At 53.2% G+C, this 17,993-nt stretch overlaps 1 protein-coding gene across 7 annotated transcripts in view; it reads left to right on the top strand.

Moving 5' to 3' along the window:
- The window catches only part of CTBP2 (C-terminal binding protein 2), a 165,106-nt gene that overhangs the window by 118,184 nt on the left and 28,929 nt on the right, over positions 1–17,993 (top strand). Inside the window, exon 1 of one of the 7 annotated variants that reach the window (XM_029245607.1) lies at positions 6,477–8,591. The exons of the other annotated variants lie outside the window; for them this stretch is intronic. Within the exon in view, the coding sequence (XP_029101440.1) occupies positions 6,920–8,591 (1,672 nt within the window). The 5' untranslated portion in view covers positions 6,477–6,919. Of the gene's footprint in view, positions 1–6,476; positions 8,592–17,993 lie in introns of those variants that run through there. 7 annotated transcript variants of the gene reach the window in all.

Here is a 17,993-nt window from a genome sequence, read left to right as displayed (position 1 = left end):
TCCAGGCCAAGCCTCCTTTGTCAGAGTAGGTCTGAGAACAGCAAAGTGACCTGGCTTTGCAGAGCTGGAGGCCCGCAAATGGTGCCCCACGTGAATTCAGAGGCTGTCCCACACAGCTCAACCTAATCACAAGTGTTTGGGGTGACCGTGATGCCAGAACTCCAAGGTGCGCTTTGCTGCCAGCTTCCCACCCTCTGATCCCTTTTCCAGAACCTTACAAATGACAGGCGTGGAGTGAGCCTCCTGTCCTGACTGACTTATACTCAGCTCACCAAACCATTATTTGATGAGCATCCTGAACATTGATGAACTCCCTTGCTCTAGAGCTCAGGCGTGCCCTCCGTCTCCAGAGAGGCCTCGGGTGGCCCTTTTGAAATGCGGGCTCCCCTTCCAGGTCCGGGGAATAACCTCCTGGGTACCAGCAGTGGGGCTGTGCAGTGGCCGGAGGAGCATGTTCTGGACATCGCTGTGCACCCGCTCGCCGCCGTCTCCACACTTCCTGTCCTTCTTGCGTGGACATCAGAGGGGCTGGAACACCCATCAGCTTGTTTCCCAACTCCTGGGAAACAAGAGGGTCCTCCCTTCCTGTTCGCACTCTGGAATGGGTGAAACAGACAGTGTGGACGATCAGTCCTTTCTTGTCCTCAGAAGGTCTTTAAAGCCTGTCTTCTTACTGTACGATCAGGGCCCGGGTGAGAAACAGCGCTGCGGGCCGGGACAGTGTGGGTCCCTGCCAGGTAGTGTCGGACGTTGGGGGCTGTCGTCTTCCTCTGCTGTCTCTGCTCAATGCCCACTGTGCCCAAGTCCTTGCAAGTGAGGGGCTGTGCTTGCTTCAGCCTGGACCTGGGCTCAGAGGCTGGGGCGGCCGTGGGTCAGGGCTCCCTGGTGATCGTGTGCACCTCTCTGTCCTTTTCTCCATCACAACATACTCTCCTTGAGGGCGAAGACTGGCTGTTGCCACCGAGTCCTGTTCCTCGTACAGAGTCCTGTTCAACAGGTCAGTTTTTACAGCCCGTGAGTCAAACAAATGAGCCCATGATGAATGCAAGAGGGACACGGCAGGAGGGGACAGGGCTCTGCCACCTTAGTGAGAAAACCATGGGATGCCTCTGCAGGTGGATTCATTCCCTGGATTATTTGGTACTCTCGCCTTTGATAGGTGGCAGATTTCTTTGGACTGGGGACAGAGTGACAGCAGGGGACTGAGGAAGCTTCCTGGAGGTGGGTTATTTGAGCTGGGCCCTGGCGGATGGAAATGACTGGGGCATCAACCAAGGTGAGAGGAAGCCATTCCTGATACTCAGAACCCAACAGAGATGAGGAGTCATAACACAGGAGTGTGTTGGGGTGAGAGTGGCAACGTCAAGGGGAGTCGGGTCACCTGAGATGCTGAGACTTTGCAGGAAGAGCTGTTATTGGAGGGAAGCAGAGGTCACTGAGCACCAGCCTGAGGCGGACTTTGCGCCAGGTGCTGTCAAGGATCCAGGAAAGCCTTTGCAGGTAGATTCTGCCCTGTGCTTTGCCCAGGCCCTGCGTCCGACCTGGGGTCTCAGCTCACACTTTCTGCTTCACCGGCACATTCAAAACATGCCATAAAAGAGACTTTTTAATCCCATAACATGTGGGAATCAAGCCTGATTTTCATAATGCGGCTCTCACTAAGTTTTATCATCCAGTCAAAAAATCAAGTCAGGAGCGATGCGCAAGCCTTTGTTTTCACTGAAAATGGCTAAATCGTGAGTTACGGGAGGCCTGGGGCTGTTCAGAGGGCAGCTCATTTGGTTGCAAGGCCCCACCTCGCGGCTTGGGTTTTCTCTGGAGGGCTGTGCTGATAATGTAAAGCCTCCCGCTCCAGGTTGGAAATTAGGAGCCCAAAGCCTGCATCCAAGAGCCTGTGGTGCCGCGTCGATCCTGGGATGCCTGAAATGTCTGGTCGGTTCCGCTGATGTTGTCTCTGTATTCACGTCACTTAGACGGAGGCTGTCTTAAAGCCCTGCCAGACCCTATTTGCTGTTTTACTAGTGTACTTGGGGTTTGTGTCCCCCTCTCTGATTCAGACTAGCCAAGTCAGTTGCTTTGGTAGGGGACACTGTGGGGACAGAAGGAAAGAAAACTTTTTTAAAGGCAGAAAGCTGTTTTTAAACATAAATTCTAAAGCACTTGACAGAAACAAAAACCCAACACAGCCTGTACATATTTAAAAGTAGGAAGTGGGATGTCATGGGCCTATTTTTGGCCATCTCTGCCGGAAAGCAGAGTGTAACCCACTAACCTCAGCAGTGTCCCCCAGGAGATGCTGCCCCGTGGGGGGCAGAGGGCGAGCGCGCCGCAGCAGCCTCGTCCTGGCAAACAGCAGGCGCAGGGAGGCATCTCGGGGGCTTTCTTATTTCCGCCTTTGCTTTCAGAGCTGCCTTGGGCTCCTGGCCCCAAGGACTGGAGAGCCAGGGGATGGAAAGCCTCAGGCTAGTGTTGGTCCGGCACGGGGAAGGCCGGCCAAGTAATGCTCCAGAGTCTCCTCCTAAGAAGGGGTAAGCATCCCTTGCCGCCAGGCCGGCGGAAACAGCACAGCTGTCACGGGACGGGCAGTTAGACCCAGTGACCTTCATGTGAGTCTGGCCTTGAGATTCGCTGAGTCCGCCATATGCCTGATTGTTGTTATTTTCTTTGTTTTAAAGAAAGAAGTGAGGACTAGACCCCAGAGCAGTCCTTCTATTTCCCATTCTTTTCAAGCAATTTCCCAGGTCATCGTCTCGATCAGAACATGAAATGCTTGTGGGCAGTCTGCCCGAGGACTGCTCGGTGGAAGGGATGGATGGTCGTCCGCCTCCTGGATTTCCTTCCCTGCTTTTCTGGAACTGTCTAGGTCATCTCAGACTTTTCAGGTCTCTACAGTCGTGAATTGATGCCTCATGTTGCCCGGGGAATTCAGCAATCGGCTTTGGGGGGTGTTGCTTATAACCTTGAGGTTCCTGTTCAGATGATTCTATAGGATCAGCTTTACCTTGGGTTTATTTTGTCTGCAAGAGAATTTGGATTGCCTGTTCCTCAGTTTTCAGAAGATGGCTCTTTCCTTTATGCAATTTTCTGTAGTGAGACTCTTTGCAGGATTAAAAAGTTAAGTCTGAGAGACTCATTAATCTTTCAGATATTGGTCCCATCTCGCTTTATTTAGTCAACATGAGATTTTTCAGAAAATCAGCCCTTTCCTAAAGACTGTGCATGAGATTTAAAAAAAAAAAAAAAATCTGCCAGAGTGTTTAGAAAAGAGCAGGTCCAGTTACGGGTGTTTTTACCTAACACAGGAAAACATCTGTCATAATATTTGGCGGATTGCAAAGCTGAGGCTGCGTGAGTTTGGGTGGCTTCCAAGCAGAATGGGTCGGAAATTGATGGAAACGAACCTGGACCTCCTCGTTCTGGGGTGGAGGGTGACGCCTCCCTGAAGCTTCTTCTGCTCACTGCTGTTCTGCCCCTGGCATTACACCTTCACACCTTCTCAAAAACCTGCTCCTTGTTTCTTAGGGGCCATGGGGTATGCATGCTCTTAGGTAGTCCTGCTGAAGTGGAGGGCTCGAACTGCTTCAGTTCATCCGTAATCTGGGTGAGTTACCAACAGCTACCCCGCTGCAAAAAGATTCGGCACAGATAACTTCTGAAGGGACATGTCTGCACCACAAGTGGCGTTTTGTAGCATTAACGCCACCCCATGTTGTGTTTCTTTATGACAGGAAGGAAGAAGAAGGAAGCCTCGAGATGGTATAATACTGATGACGCCTTAGGCTGGTGCCATCTGTTGGCTCAAGTCTGGGGGCCCTGACTCTGGCAAGGGCCCACTGCACCTTGTTTCGAGAAGTTGAGGCAGTTGTCTGTTTAGGAGTTACTTTCTGATACTCAAGTGGTTAATTTTATAAGTGACATTTATATTTGGGGTTTTGGGGAACCTTAGGAAAATAACAGAATTACTTTGTTAAAGAGGTTCCCCTTGTCCAGCACCAGCAGGACTGTTACCCCAGGTCGGTGCAGGGAATTCCAGAAAGCAGAGCGTTGGCTTTTGGAGTTTGAGCTGGGTCCTGTGCACTGTGGCCCTGGGCCAGGTACCCAAGTCAAGCTCTGCATCCCAGCAGCTGGGATGTGACATAATCACTCCTGCCTGTAGAATCGTTTATGGGCAAAACACCCAGCACAAGGCCTGGTACAGACTGAACAAATGTTGAAGCCCTCTAATGAGGATCCTGTAAGGAAAAGATGATGTCAAAGATGCCCTGTTTTCTGGTCACCTCGAAGGGTCAGGCAGGACCGCTGCAGCCCTTCCTGCCCAGCTAGCCGTGTTCTCTGACCAGTGGTGGAAGGAGGGAGGTGGCAGGGAAAGCGACAATGGGATGGAACCCCCACTAGGAGGCCTCAAAGGCCCCTCTTGGCCAAAAGAGCCAAGACCGGGAGAGGGGGGTGACAAGGCAGCGGGGGCTGGAGCTGCCGGAGGGGTCATCAGGTTAGTGTCTTTTCTGGGGCGAAGGTGTGTCCCGCCTGACGCGTACACCAGGCTTGTTTTCACACAGTCTTGTCTGCTTGTCGTCCTTAGAAGGGTTACCGCCGAGACTGCCACATCTTTCTCCACCCTCTCCTTTCCGGAGGGGAGGAAGCTGCGCCTGGCTCTGAACAGTGCCCCAAAGAGAAAACCCGTCTGCCCAACAGAGCCGGGAAGGGATCTGCTGTAACCAGATAGTCCTGTTTCCATTGAGTTTGGGGCTCTAACGTTTTCCTGTCCTTTTTGATGTATCTTCTAAGTGGACATATCCTCAGGCTGTTGGTGAGACGTGTAAACATTGTCTTGTTTGTGGCCAGGCCCGTTGCCTCTGTCTCCTCTGCCCGGGCCTTTCAGCCCATGATGGCAAATGTGCCAGCAGAGGAATTAGAGAAATTGGCACCAGCAGTCTGCTTTCATACATGGAAACCCAACGTTTTGCAGTGTGGCTCGTTCATTTTTCTCTGTTTTTCCAGTCATGCATCCTAGGAGACGGAGGGGACTGGGGGAGGATTTGAGTCTCTTTGCCATCTGCCAGGGCTTTTTCCCAGTTCACTTGAGGCCCTATTGGCATTTTTGGGTCAGAAATAGAGGCCATGGTTTGTGTTCAAGCAGCAGACTGGGGTCCCTGTGCTGTGTCCCCAGGCAGCGCCTGGGCCAGTTCCTCAGTAGTCAGTTGGGAGACACAGAGCTCTGGCTTTTGGGGACCAGTGCTCTTTGGGGAGTAACATTGGTTTAAACAGAGCTTGTCCCAAAGTTTAATATATGTACTGCTCGGGATGAGGGGACACTGCCCTTTTAAACTGTCTTGCGTTACCGTGTGCCTCTAGTTCCCAGAAATGGATTTCTACCCACTTTCCTCTTCACAGTAAATTTTCAGTATTGCTCATTCAAAAAAAATTTTTTCTTTTTTAAACAGTTAATTCTCTTTAGCTAAAGATTCTAGTCGCATCTTAGGTTGAGGGACGTATGGGTGAAGACGAAACACTCAAGTTTAATGGCTGCAAATATGCAAATTGTCCCATTTTTTAACGTTCTAACTGCACACAGCCCTTGCAGCCTCACGATTCCCAGCTTTTGTTTCCGTTGTGAATTCTTTGTCGTGGAACCTGCAGTTGGAAGATCCCGGTCCAGTCTGTGGTGGTGCTTCTCGGGGACCTGCCTGTATGTTTAAGAAAATATTTTAATGCTCCTGTGTGGAGCTTTCCTTTATCTAAATAACTGCTGTTCTTTGTATTATTGCACCTAAAGTCCCCGGAGGACTATGTAAAACCTTAATCTATGGGAACATGGAAAATGATCCCCGAGATCTGAGCCAGGCCAAGCTTGCTAGAATTCTGCTTTCCTCGCAGACAGATTTAAACGAAGACACGCCTCAAATGCAGCCTCCTCCCTCCCAGCTTTGCTTCATAATGTTGGGGTCTAGTTGTTGACCTCTGTTGCAGTCTTACAATGATAAATTCTAGATTACACGCATGGGTTGTTTTTCTGTCACCGTTGTTGTTTTTCCGGGCAGTATGAAAGGATCCGTGTTTTATGATAATACGGTAAAGAATCCATTTGGACTTGAGCAATGTAATAACTCGTTTGATTCGTAACCAGAGTCATCTCAAAGCCAGATTTCAATATTGGCAAAGCGTCGGGCTGCAGACCTGGCCCATCTCTTGGGGAATCTCATGCTCTAGAACTGTGCAAGACTTTTTCTTTTTATCCCGCCTGCCTGTTCACATTTAATTTGTTCTTAGCCGTGTGCAATGGATTAACATTTCATCAGGGTAGATTAAGAGTGAATCGACATTAAAGCAGTCTTTTTCTATTTTCCTCCTGTCACTGTTAGGCGATCAGAGGCGGCGGTGGGGGCACCTTCGGGAGGGGGAGGGAGTACTCGTCCAAAAAGTGCCCTGGTGAGGACGGGGGAGATAAGCCGGAGCTTCAGTGTGAAAATAAGTCCCAGTTGCGGGTCGAGAGGCCTGGTTGGAGCCCACAGCCGGTTTCATCAGGCTAACGAGACGTCACATGGAACAAAAGCTTTCGGGGTTTTATTTAGCTCCTAATCCGCACGCTGAGAGAGCCGAGGTCCATGTGAGCGCACCAGCCGGGAGGGGGGCCCGGCGGGCTGGATGCAGCCTCCTTTCTGGGACTGAGCCGTAAAGAAAAGACCTCTGGCGCTACCATTGGAGAGTGAGGCAAAGTTACCGTGAGTGTTGTGTTTTGTCTACTAAGGTTTCGGAGGATTAATAATTTAGGCCATACTTTGAAATAGAAAACCCACAGTTGGTTGTTCCTGCTGTCTTGGAAGGGATAGAATACAGCCGGGTCTGGGTTTGATATATGTAATTGAAGATCCGTAAAGAAAGGCTTCCTCCTCTGCCTTGGCCGTAGTCATTTTTTTTTCCAATGCCGGTTCCCAGCAGGCATATAAATATGGGTCGATCTCAGAGCTGGGATGCTGCCGGGTGGTACGAGGGCCCCTGGGAGATCGCTGAGGCTCTGGGGAGGAGAAGCTCCCTGACGGACAGAGGCGGAGAGGGACCTTGGTACGAGCGGCCGAACCCTGGGCTGCAGGATGTCGCCATGCCCGGGGCCGCCGAGTCCTGCCGCTACCGGGAGGCCTTCTACAACTCGGTGGACGGAAGGAAGAGCTCTGTTCCCAACTTTGCCTTTTACGACAGCAGACAGGCGGTGATGTCAGCTCGCAGGGCCCTGCTGCCGCGGGATTACTACAGCGACCCGGCCGGAGCCGCCCGGGCCCCCAGAGAGCCTCAGCACCATCACGACCCGGGAGCTGGCCAGCTGCTGCCCGGTTATGGAGCGCTGGGTAGCAGGATGACATGGGAGCCAGTGCAAGGCCGGGCCCCTGTCCTGCAGGACACCGGTCACCTGTACCGGGATCCCGGAGGTAAAATGATCCCTCAGGGACAGCGATCGCAGAGCGAGGCCCCATTGCCTGCGCGGTACTCGGGGGAGCTGGCCGACAGCAGGTTTGGGGCGGAGGCGCCCGCCTACCCTGCCAGCCAGGCCTACAGCGATGTGGGCGAGAGGCCTATGGATTCCGCCACCGCTGCCAGGCAGGCGGCCCCCACGTGCCTGGTCGTGGACCCTGGAGCGGCTGCTGCTTCCGATACCAGCCTGGGAACAGCCCCGGGCGCCCTGAACCGAGGCTACGGACCTGCCCGGGAAAGCGTCTACCCCAGGACGCCTTATGAGAATTGCGAGGCCGACCTGTCCGCCTACCGGGGGCCCGGCGGCAGCAAGAGGAGTGTGATGCCCGAGTTCCTGGCCTTCCTGAGGGCGGAGGGCGTGGCCGAGGCCACCCTGGTGGCCCTGCTGCAGCAGGGCTTCGACTCCCCGGCCGTCCTGTCCACAATGGAGGATGCAGACATCAAGTGTGTGGCGCCCAACCTGGGCCAGGCCCGCGTCCTGAGCCGTCTGGCCAGCAGCTGCAGGACGGAGATGCAGCTGCGCAGGCAGGGCCGGGGAGGCTCCCTGCCCCGGACGCGCTCCAGCAGCTTGAGCCACCGAAGTGAGCTCCACGGTGACTTGTCTGGCCTGGACGCCTCGGCCCTGCGGCCCCAGCCGGCGGGGCCCCGGCAGGCGACCTCCCCGCAAGCTGCAGATCCTACTCGCCGCCCCTCCAGCGCGCCATCCCAGCATCTCCTGGAGACCGCGGCTACCTACTCTGCCCCGGGGGTGGGCGCCCAAGTCCCCCACCTTCCCTCCAACTCTGGGTACAGCTCTCCCACCCCTTGCGCCCTGACAGCGCGGCTGGGCCCTACGTACCCCCCGCAGGCCGGGGTGGCCTTGACTAACCCGGGCCCCAGAACTGCCTACTCCACAGCGTACACGGTGCCCATGGAGCTGCTGAAGCGGGAGCGTGGGGCGGTGGCGTCTCCCCTGCCTAGCTCCCACAGCAGCCCCCAGCTCCTGCGGAAGCCCAGCCTCCCCCCGGAGCCCTCCACCCTGCTGCCGGCCAGCCAGAGCCTCCACACGCCCCGCTCGCCCTACCAGAAGGTAGCCCGGCGGACGGGGGCCCCCATCATCGTGTCCACCATGCTTGCACCAGAACCAAGTAATGCACCCCCTCCCTGCCTTTCCTCATTTGGGACGTGGAGGGGACAGTGGGGGCAGAGATTTGAGCACGGGACAGTAGGTCCTCGTGTTCCTGTTTCTCTCTGGCCAAGCCCGGAGAGACCACCCCTCCCCTGGACTTGCTCTCGCTTACACACACACTCCGCCAAACCGGGCGCCACGGCCAGCTCGCCAGGCGGCGAGCGTTCTCTTGGGTGAAATCGATTTGTGGTTCAGGCTGACCCACTGGGATGGCATTGCCTCCCCTTTTCTCTAGTTGAGCTCAAGCTGATTTGTGGATTTCCCTTTACAGTAAGGAAACACAACTGTGTTTATGGGAGAAACCCAGAAATCGTTCAGAACAGGATGAAACCCTCAGCTCACGAGCGGGCGCAGTTTCTCCAGTTCACATTCAGTGGCTGTGGCTTTGGAGAAGGTGGGATATTTGTCCACCACCTCCCATAAATCGTTCATCGTTCACTTGCCGTTAGAAGTGCATTATAGCATGGAAACGCACCTCTGAAGGGTCTACACGGTATCAGAGGTAGAGTTAATCGCTGCAGAGCTAAAAACGGGTGTGCTTCCAGAACTGTGTGTTAAACAGGGCAAGATGTTGAAACCCCTTAGAACTCCCTGTTTCAGAAACAGACTTAGCCTCACATATTGGAAAACACGGTTGGGAATTCTTCTTACTTGTAGGGAAGAATATATTTCCAAGTTGAGGAAAGAGAGAAGGATCCTAGCTGTTCTCTTCAAAACACGAGATGAGTGTGATTGAATGCATGTGTTTCCCTGGGCGTCTGGATAAAGTTCCAGGTGGGCATCCTCTGAGCAACACTTAAGAATTTTTATTTCGACTCTGGAATCCTTCCTGGCCATTTAAGCTGTAAATCAACTTTCTTCCTTTCTTTCCCCCGTCCTCCCCAACATAGTTTAGAAAACTGAATCTTTTTTAAATGAATTTTTTTTCCTGAATAACTAGCATCATAGGGTGGAGATGGTGGGACGAAAATCGTGGTAAAAATGAGATGTACCTTTTTGCAAATACCCCTTCAATAGCCATGGGCGGGGGCTGGGAGCCCCCTCCTGCAGCTCTGCGATACTGCATTAGGGTTATTATCTGTTACACTGGTGAAGCCACAGATGATTTGGCGACTCACAGACCGACATGGCTGTTGCTTTACATGCCGACCTCCGCACACGTTTCTTTCTTATTTCCAAAGGGGCGCTGGTTGGATTTTTCTGTTGTCTCTCCCTGTAGATTGTGGTTTTGTCTCATGTGTGGATTTTCTTTTTAAGTCTTATCATAAAATTTATTTGACTTTTTTCTTTTTTAATCAGTGTGTGACAGGAGGAAAGTCAGACAATATTTCCCAGGCCCTGTGTCTTCCCCTTCACAGTCAAACATTCTTTCTTTGCAACCAACTAATTTGCATGGCGATGACATTTGTTGCTTCAGTAATTTCATCTGATAATGGCTGGGCTTGCAAAGCGGATCTGAAAACATATTCCTTAATTATGTGTTGCTAAGCAACGGGAGGGTTTGGTCATAATCACAGAAAGATTATCTCCACACTGAAGTCCCGGAAAGGTTTTGCTTAAGGAGGACCTGTTAAATTGCCTTCTTTTCTTCTCTTTTTCTGTTTATTTTGCACTGCCTTCTAACAAAAACAGTCGCTGTTATTTGGGTACGGGGGTGAGGGATCTTATTTAAGTTGTTTGGAGTGTGATTGTTAACACACGGTTTTGCAGACCGAGGGATATTGATTTTTGTTTCATTTGCATGGCAGCAAGCCAGTGCCAAGAAGTCTGCAGTCGGAAGTCTGCCAGCAAAAAAATTTCTCTGTCAGATGATCTGTCCCGTAGCAGTGGTTCCTCTCATTCCTTCTCGAACGTTCAGTGTGTCATCATAGCCCTCCCCCGAAAGCAGTGTGTCAGTGACCGGGGTAGGAGCTTGGCTTCCCCGGGAGCTTTGAGCCTGGATACATGGCATTTTGTGTGGCAGATTTCATGAAGTCAATAGCCAGATTGGGATCTGTCGGAACCTACAGTCCATAACATTCACGGTTAAGGGAACCACTGCAGACCTCGGGTCTAGAAACCTGAAGCTCACAGGGGCAGCCCTACCGCTGTGGCTGCTGAGCTGAAACGGGAGACTGCGATCTTTAAATCCAGGTCGAGCCGCCTTGGACATTTGCGGCACAACCAGCATGAATAAATCTTCATTCTGGTTTACGCTTAACTCACGTGTTTCCCTCTGATCTGGAGGGGCAGGGGATGCCAGGAGTTGGGCTTATCTCCTCTCTCCCTTTGGAGTGGTGAGCTGAGTGTTTGCAGTGGGTGGGTTGTTTGTTTTTAAGTGCTTGGTTTTATTTTTATATGCTTTGGGTATTTTAATTTTTTCATCTTTTGTACATTTTTAAAAGTGACTTTCCGTTTACAGTTATTACAAAATATTGGCTATATTCCCTGTGTTGTACAACACATCCTGGAGTAGATAATTTATATTTGCTTTTCTTGGTCCATGAACTACCTGCTTCATCTTGGTTGGCTTTGTTGCTGTAAATACCAGGCTCCTGTTTGCTAGTCCATGGACCGGGCAGTGGAGGGTGACCAGGTGAGGACGGGCCCCAGGGCAGCCCCCAGCCCCCGTGATGCGGGATGAGTGGGGCCGCACGTCAGACCCACGGGAGTATCGGTACCCAGTGGACCTGCTGTCGTTTACACACTGACCTGCTCGACTGGGGCACAAGCTGCGGAACCTTCTGGCAGCGGCTCTAACCCAGCGATGCCCCCCCCCCCCCATGTCACATGGTGTCGACCTCGGCCAAGGATTTGCCGTCGCCCGAGTCCCCCCTATGCCGGGTGCAGCCGGATGCATCGCGTGAACAGCAGTGCTGCAGCCATCTTCACGGTTTTGTCCTCCACGAATACAGCGCCACACACGGGCTGCAGGGGCCTCAGAGCTTCCAACGTGAGAGATGCAGCCCCAGCCCGCTCTCTTTCTGGCCCTTTTCAGTTTCCCTCCAGGCATTTTTCTCGATTAAGTGCATCCGTGACCCCCATCTAGTTGCCGGGGGCACTGCCCGAAGACCCTTCAGGACAGGACAGGACAGGGGTGTCTGCAGCCCATTTATACTGGGGGTGTGGGAGAGAGGCTGGTGGTGTCACAGTGTTATCTGTCACCAGAGCTGGTCACTTGCGTGGCAGTGTTGGATGTGATACTGATATCTTGGCACTGGTTTCCAGCACCGTGGGAGTGCATGCCGGGTCTCCTGGGTAGGAAGTCCCATCAGAATCAGAACGGAGGATTGTTCCTTCCTGTCAGGCCCACGCATGCCTGGTGATTCCGCCCGTGTCCTTGCCTTTGGTTTTGAAGGTCCCTCTGCAATGAAGATCTGTGCTAGGGAATGGGGTCCAGACGATTCACTGGTTCTGAGGGTCATGACCCTCAAACCATCAGCCTGGAGGAGGCCACCATGAGGCCCCAAAGACACCCTCCCGCCAAGCCACCTGATCACACCCATTCCCCACCCCCAAAGCAGAGCCCACCCAAGAAGGGTGGGCTCAGCCAGACCCCCCTGCCTGTCAGTATGTGGGGACCGTGCCCCTGAGCTGGCCCTGCAGAGCAATGGGATGGTGACACCAGCTCTTCCGTTGTCAGAATCCTGCAGCCTGCCCAGGGAGATGTGTAAAGGAAGTAGACCTCTCCCGGGCTGCGGTCCAGGGCAGGGTTCCTGAGCACAGACCCCTGGGGGCTGATCCCCTCAGCACTGCTCCAGCCCCTGCCGTGTTCTGGGCTGGGGGTCAGATGTTTGGTGCTCACAAGTGGATGCACCCCAGCCTGGGCTTCAGGTGCATCCCCCCACCCTCCGCCCAGTTAATACATAAAAGAACAGTTACTGCAGTGTGAAACAAGGGCCAGGATAGGGACACACGTGGGGAGCCTGCAGCACTCGGGGAAGCATCCCCGAGGAGCGTGAGCGCACTGGCAGGGGAGACTGAGGGCAGAGCTCAAACTCCAGGATGACCGTCAAACTGCAAGCGTTGTGGTGGGGCTAAGGGAGAGGACGCTGCCCAAACCAGCCCGAGGGTGGTTGTACGTGTAGGTGTAGCCCATGAGGGCTGTCGCGGTCCTGGCTGTTGCCCAGTGACTCCCTGGAACGGGCTTTCTTGAAGAGTGATGTACCTCCACGGTCAGGAAATCCTAGCCACGTGGAGCTGGCAGGGGACTCGTCCAGGGTCACCCAGCAGGACTCGCCGCCTCCTCTGGCCGGGGCCCCTCTCCGCAGCAGTCTCCCTTCCAGATGGAGCCCGGGAAGGAGCCACGTACTTCCAAGGTGCTGACAGCTAGGCCATTCCAAGTAAAACACCTGAAATAAGTCCAAGGTCGATAAAATCGACAGGCTTTTGGTTTGCTTTTGCACTTGGAGGGTCTTTCGGGCTGGCCGCTGGGTGCGGGTTTAGAGTCCAAGGTCGCCCTTTGCCTGGTTCATGCTTCTTCCCTTCCTCACTTAGGGTGCCCCCCTTTGCTGGGCCAGCTTTGAAAGTGGTGCTTTTATCACTGTCATTGTTCCTTGGTTACTTCTCAGGCCGGGAGGCAGGACTCTGGCTTTGGCGCACTCAGCTCAGAGACTCTGGGCTTATCCCACAGCGATCTGTCCCTCAAAGCAGCCTGCTCTGACCTTTTGGGTGTGGACTTGGTCCTCCTGTCCATGGAGGACAGCATCTAGGTAAGCTGTGGTCTGGTGGCCTGGAGGCGTCCCAGCTGCTATCTGTGCCAGGGCAGAGGGCCACGCTGCCAGGCCTGAGTCACAGAAAAGCTTAACGGGCCTTTCACAGAACTGGGTATCTGGCCCCTTCTGTCAATACGCCTCTTCTGTGGCACCCCACCCCTAACCCTGATGGCTCAGACCCCCTCGGCAGGGGTGTGTATCAGTGATCGTACAAGGAGTGTGATCTGTGGGGACTTGGGTTTGGACCCCAGTTCTCTGCCTAATAATCTGGGAATACCCCGCCCCTTATGGGTGAAATGGGCTCCCGGCCACTCGGAGGCTCTGAGGTCATTGTAGGTTTTCTGCCTAATGTGATGTGAGACGCAGAGAAGGTGGTTAATGAAGCTATTCCTTGCTGTGCTTTCCTGCGAGTTAGTTTAAAGGAACTGATCTGTGTTCTCTCAGAGGAAGATGGGGCTAAGACTGTTGCTGGACACCGGCCAGCTCTGCCCGAGCTCCTGTCACCAGACCCTCTTCGTGTGGCCTGAGCGGCACAGGCCGGCCATGCCCTCTCATCTCTAGATGGGCGTTTGGTCTCCCAGTTTTACAGAGTGGCTCTGAGTAATAGAGAGCGGGGCCGCACTGGCCTCTGCCTTCAGGAAGTGGACTGTCGGATGTGACATTGGTCTCTAGGTAACAGTTCTGTGTATTAGTATCTCTTTCCAACCCCAAACTCCTCCAGGGATGATTGCCTCTCTGAAATGCTTAGGAGAGGTGGCAGTCTCGTCCACGGTGCCAGTTAGATTTTCCAGGGGACACAAGTGCCTGGGCCCGATGCACAGGTGGGGCGAGCCTCGGTGCATTTATCTGCCCAAGAAAAGGCAAAGGCAACAGACCCCCTCGCCACATTACTTCTTCACATGACCCTTGCCCTTGAGTGTCCAGTGTCCACTGGACACTGGGCTTCTCTAACTTACATTCTGCTGGGTGGACCTGGGTGGGCCATGGGGCCCAGGAAGCAAAATCCGGAGTCCTCACTGGCTTTTGGCATCAGACACCTGATTGGCAAATATTTTCTCCAATTCTGCAGTTGTCTTTCTACTTTCTTGATATTGTCCTTGAAGCACGGAAGTTTTCATTATCATGAAGTCCAGTTTATTTTTTTTTCCCCGCTGGTTGCTGTGGTTTTGGTGTCGTCATCCAAGATCATGAAGATTTGTGCCTCAGTTTTCTTGCTAAGAGTTTTGTGTAGTGTTAGCTCTTACATTTAGGTTCTTTTGAACCATCCTGAGTCGACTTGAATCTGGAGTAAGGTAGGGGTCCCACCGCATTCTGCTGCCCACGGATACTCAGTTGTCCCAACACCGTTTTTAAAAGAGAAAAACCAACATGTACTAACATGGAAGATTCTCAGGTGTTTGGAACCTATTTCTTGTCGCTAAGGTCACACAAGGCAAGAATTCTGAAGCTATTTGATAGGCTCTTTACTAGTTAGTACGTGGGTTTTTTAAGTTTAGGAAAGGTAAATAATGCTTTAATCCGTAACTGGTTAGCCCTTGTTAGCAATATAGAAGCTAAATGCACTTAAGTTAATGTGCTGCTGGGTGCGTTTTACCCACCTCTGAGGCTGGCTTCCACAAAGGACTTTTTTAGTTGTTTTTCATGTAAAGGGGGGGAAAAACCCAAGACTGTGGACTTTTACTTGCTCCCTCCTGCTCAAGGAACAGGAAGGTACATGGCAGTTAAATTTAGCCAAACAGTGGTGCTCAGCATATGAATAAAACACCCTTTGCCAAATTGTTAGGAGAGCATAAAATCAAACCTGTAAACACTCGTCCCCACTGAGAGGGTGGGTGGTTCCTGGGGATGCGATCTGAGTGCGGTTGAGAACTGATCCCAGGAAGAGTTTGCAAATGTGAGCGGAACAGCTTCTTGTTTAAACGTGGGAGAGCTGGGTGAGAAAACTCTGGTGCAGAGTTTGTACTAGTAAATGAGGTCTCTGGGCTGTGCTCCCGGGGACGGGAGGAGAGCCCGAACTCACTCTGATGCCTGTGTTCCCAGCGCAGCTGTGTGCAGTGCTGGTGAGGCCGACGGGGAGCGAGTCCTCCCGATACTGGCTTGGTAGGAAAAGGTCGCCCCCCGCAGGGCTCAGAGGGAGCCCCTGGCCCCAAGTTGCTCCTGATACGCCTCTTGCTCTCTACCAGGACTGGGGCTGGAGAAGCCAGCCTTGAGTGCATCTAGGGCTTAACCAGCCCAATAAATAAGAGTAAATGTCACCATTCTGCAGCATTTGACCACAGTTATCTCATCTGAATTCCCAGGAAGACTGTAGGCATTTCCCCTTTCAAGATGAAAATTCTGAGGCTCAGAGAGGTTAGCACTCTTCCCCAGGTCACACAGCAGGACAGGGATTTGGGGCCAGCCTGTCTGACTCCAAACTTGTGCTTGGTCGCTGTGTCATGATGAACCACTAAGCACAGCACGTTAGGACAGCATGGGAAATTCAGCAGTGGTATGACGTCCGGGAAGGGCGGGGGACACCAGCCCATGCTGGAAACCAGGGTCCATGTCAGCAAGAGGAAGTGAAGAGGGTGATTCCAGAGTAGGAGTCCCAAGGTGCTCTGAGGCTCACTTCCCCAGGTGTGACATTGGGAAGATGGACCTACTTACCCCCTCAGAGAGCTCTGAGGACCACATCCCATGGGCTGGCCCAGGCTTTACACATGGGTAAGCTCAGTGCTTGTGTGGCCCCAGGGGCACCTACTGGTGCTTGCCTGTCCCTAGCTGGTGCCCTGCAGGACTGCACTTGGATCCACGCTGTTCTGTTGCAGAGCCAAGCCCCTTTCCTCTGTATACTGTGCTGCCCTCTGGGAGAGTCAAGGAAATTAATTCTTCTGTGTGATTAAATGGAATGTAAAATGTTCTTTGGTCCTAAGAGGATTTGAGCCTGGCTGTCAGGAAGAGCTCTAACACACACAAGGGTAAAACTGAGTGGATGGAAAAATAAGAACAGGAAAAGATGAAGCTGGGTGGTAAGGCCAGAGCTCAGCACTCTCTGCAGTCCTGTGCACAAGGACAGGTGAGAATTTCACTCTGAGCTTCCTAGCAGCCAAAGTAAAGAGGGAAATGAGATCTCTTGAAAGATTCACATTGCTCCTAAGAAGGGACCAATGAGCCCTTTGCTCAAAGAAATCCTTTTTCTGAGCAAAATCATGAGCTGAATCTCTCCCGCCCTCAACAACATGTCCAAAGATTGAGCGTCCACTGTAGACGTGCAGTGTTCCCTCCCCATCATGCCTCAGCCTACACCCTCCCGTTCACAGGCTCTACTACCTTGTGACAACTTCCTGCATCTCATCGAAAAATTTTGTTAAATTTCTTACCAGGGTCTTATCCAGTCGAAGTTGATAAGCTCACGGGTGCAGGCTTGGGGCCTGGCTGGGCTTCTCCTGCAGCAGACAGCTGACTGCCTTTCCAGGGTGTCTGCTGCTTCCTTGGCCCAGCCCTCGATGGGCATTGCCAAGTCCACAGGGAAGTGGAGATTCTTCTCAGTTGAGGGGGCTCTGCCTGGGGAGCTGAATGCTCTCGCCAGCAGCCCGGCCTGAGCCGGTCCCTTCCCCCTCCATCTACGGTGCTTAAAGCTCACCTCTCAACCTAACCGGCTTTGCTGCTGGGGAGTTGTCTATTAAATGCTTTATATTTGAAGGAATAAATATGACTTCGTGATGGGTTCTAGTGTTTTCCTGTGTACTGGGCTTCGAGCCTGGATCGCTTTAGACATAAAGTTATAGAGGAAAAGAGCAGGGCGGGGACGTCCAACCAGCTGTTGCACTTGGGAGAATTAGCTTCCTGGCTGCTCTGGGGCCTAAGGGCAGCACGCTTGGCCTCTGGCCTGCCGGACAGCAAGCCTGTTAAAGGGTCCTTAAGAGTCACTTTCCTTTTGGGTTTTAGAGCCACAGGAAAAACTAAGTTATCTGAAAGCCTTGCGCTTCCGTCTCCATCCCGGCCTTGGTGGCTGCCATAGCTAAGAAGCAGGGCGGTATTTTGTTTTTATGGGCCCTTGGTCCAGGCAGTACAGTTAGAAAAATAAGCCTGAGTCTGCTAGGCTCTTCCAGTGGCCTTTAGGGAGAAGGGCATCTTGTCTGTTCCTTAGGGGCCCTGGTGGAGTCGGTCCATCTGATTCCAGGTGGCTAGCCAACCAGAGAGGCAGCAGCCCAGGAGGGCTTGGGGCGTGGAGCACGCGTAGGCCTACCTGCTCTCCTAGTGACGCGTGTGCTGTGGCCCCCTGTCGACCTTGGCCCGGCGAGCCTGGAGGGCCAGTGTTGTTCCGCTGCTGCTTCCTGTGCTTTGGAAGGAAGGGCCCTTCCAGGCACCAAGAAGAGTGGGATGTCCTCGGCTTGGTTGGGACCCCCTCTAAGGGGTTCCCTGGCCCCAGTCTGTCCCGACAGTGCTGAAGCCCACCTGCTGGGTGCCAGGCCCCTCCAAATGCTCACCTGGAGATGGGTTGGGGCAGGTGACTTATGCTGTTAGTGGGTTGACTGCAGCCTCCACTGGTCCCACCAGCCCGGCATGAGCCCATCACAAGCAAGCTGGTGGCACCCAGGCCAGCGTGTGGGCTGCAGCACCTGCGCCTGCCGGACTCCTGGCATCCGTTTGTTCTTTTCTCATCTTTATTTCACTTTATTTGT

Source organism: Monodon monoceros, unplaced genomic scaffold (genome assembly GCF_005190385.1).
Source record: "Monodon monoceros isolate NGI ecotype Baffin Bay Population unplaced genomic scaffold, NGI_Narwhal_1 Super_Scaffold_4, whole genome shotgun sequence".
In the NCBI taxonomy this organism is placed as follows: Eukaryota; Metazoa; Chordata; class Mammalia; order Artiodactyla; family Monodontidae; genus Monodon; species Monodon monoceros.
The sequence above is the reverse complement of the archived record's forward strand: the minus strand, read 5'-3'. Positions and strand labels throughout refer to the sequence as shown.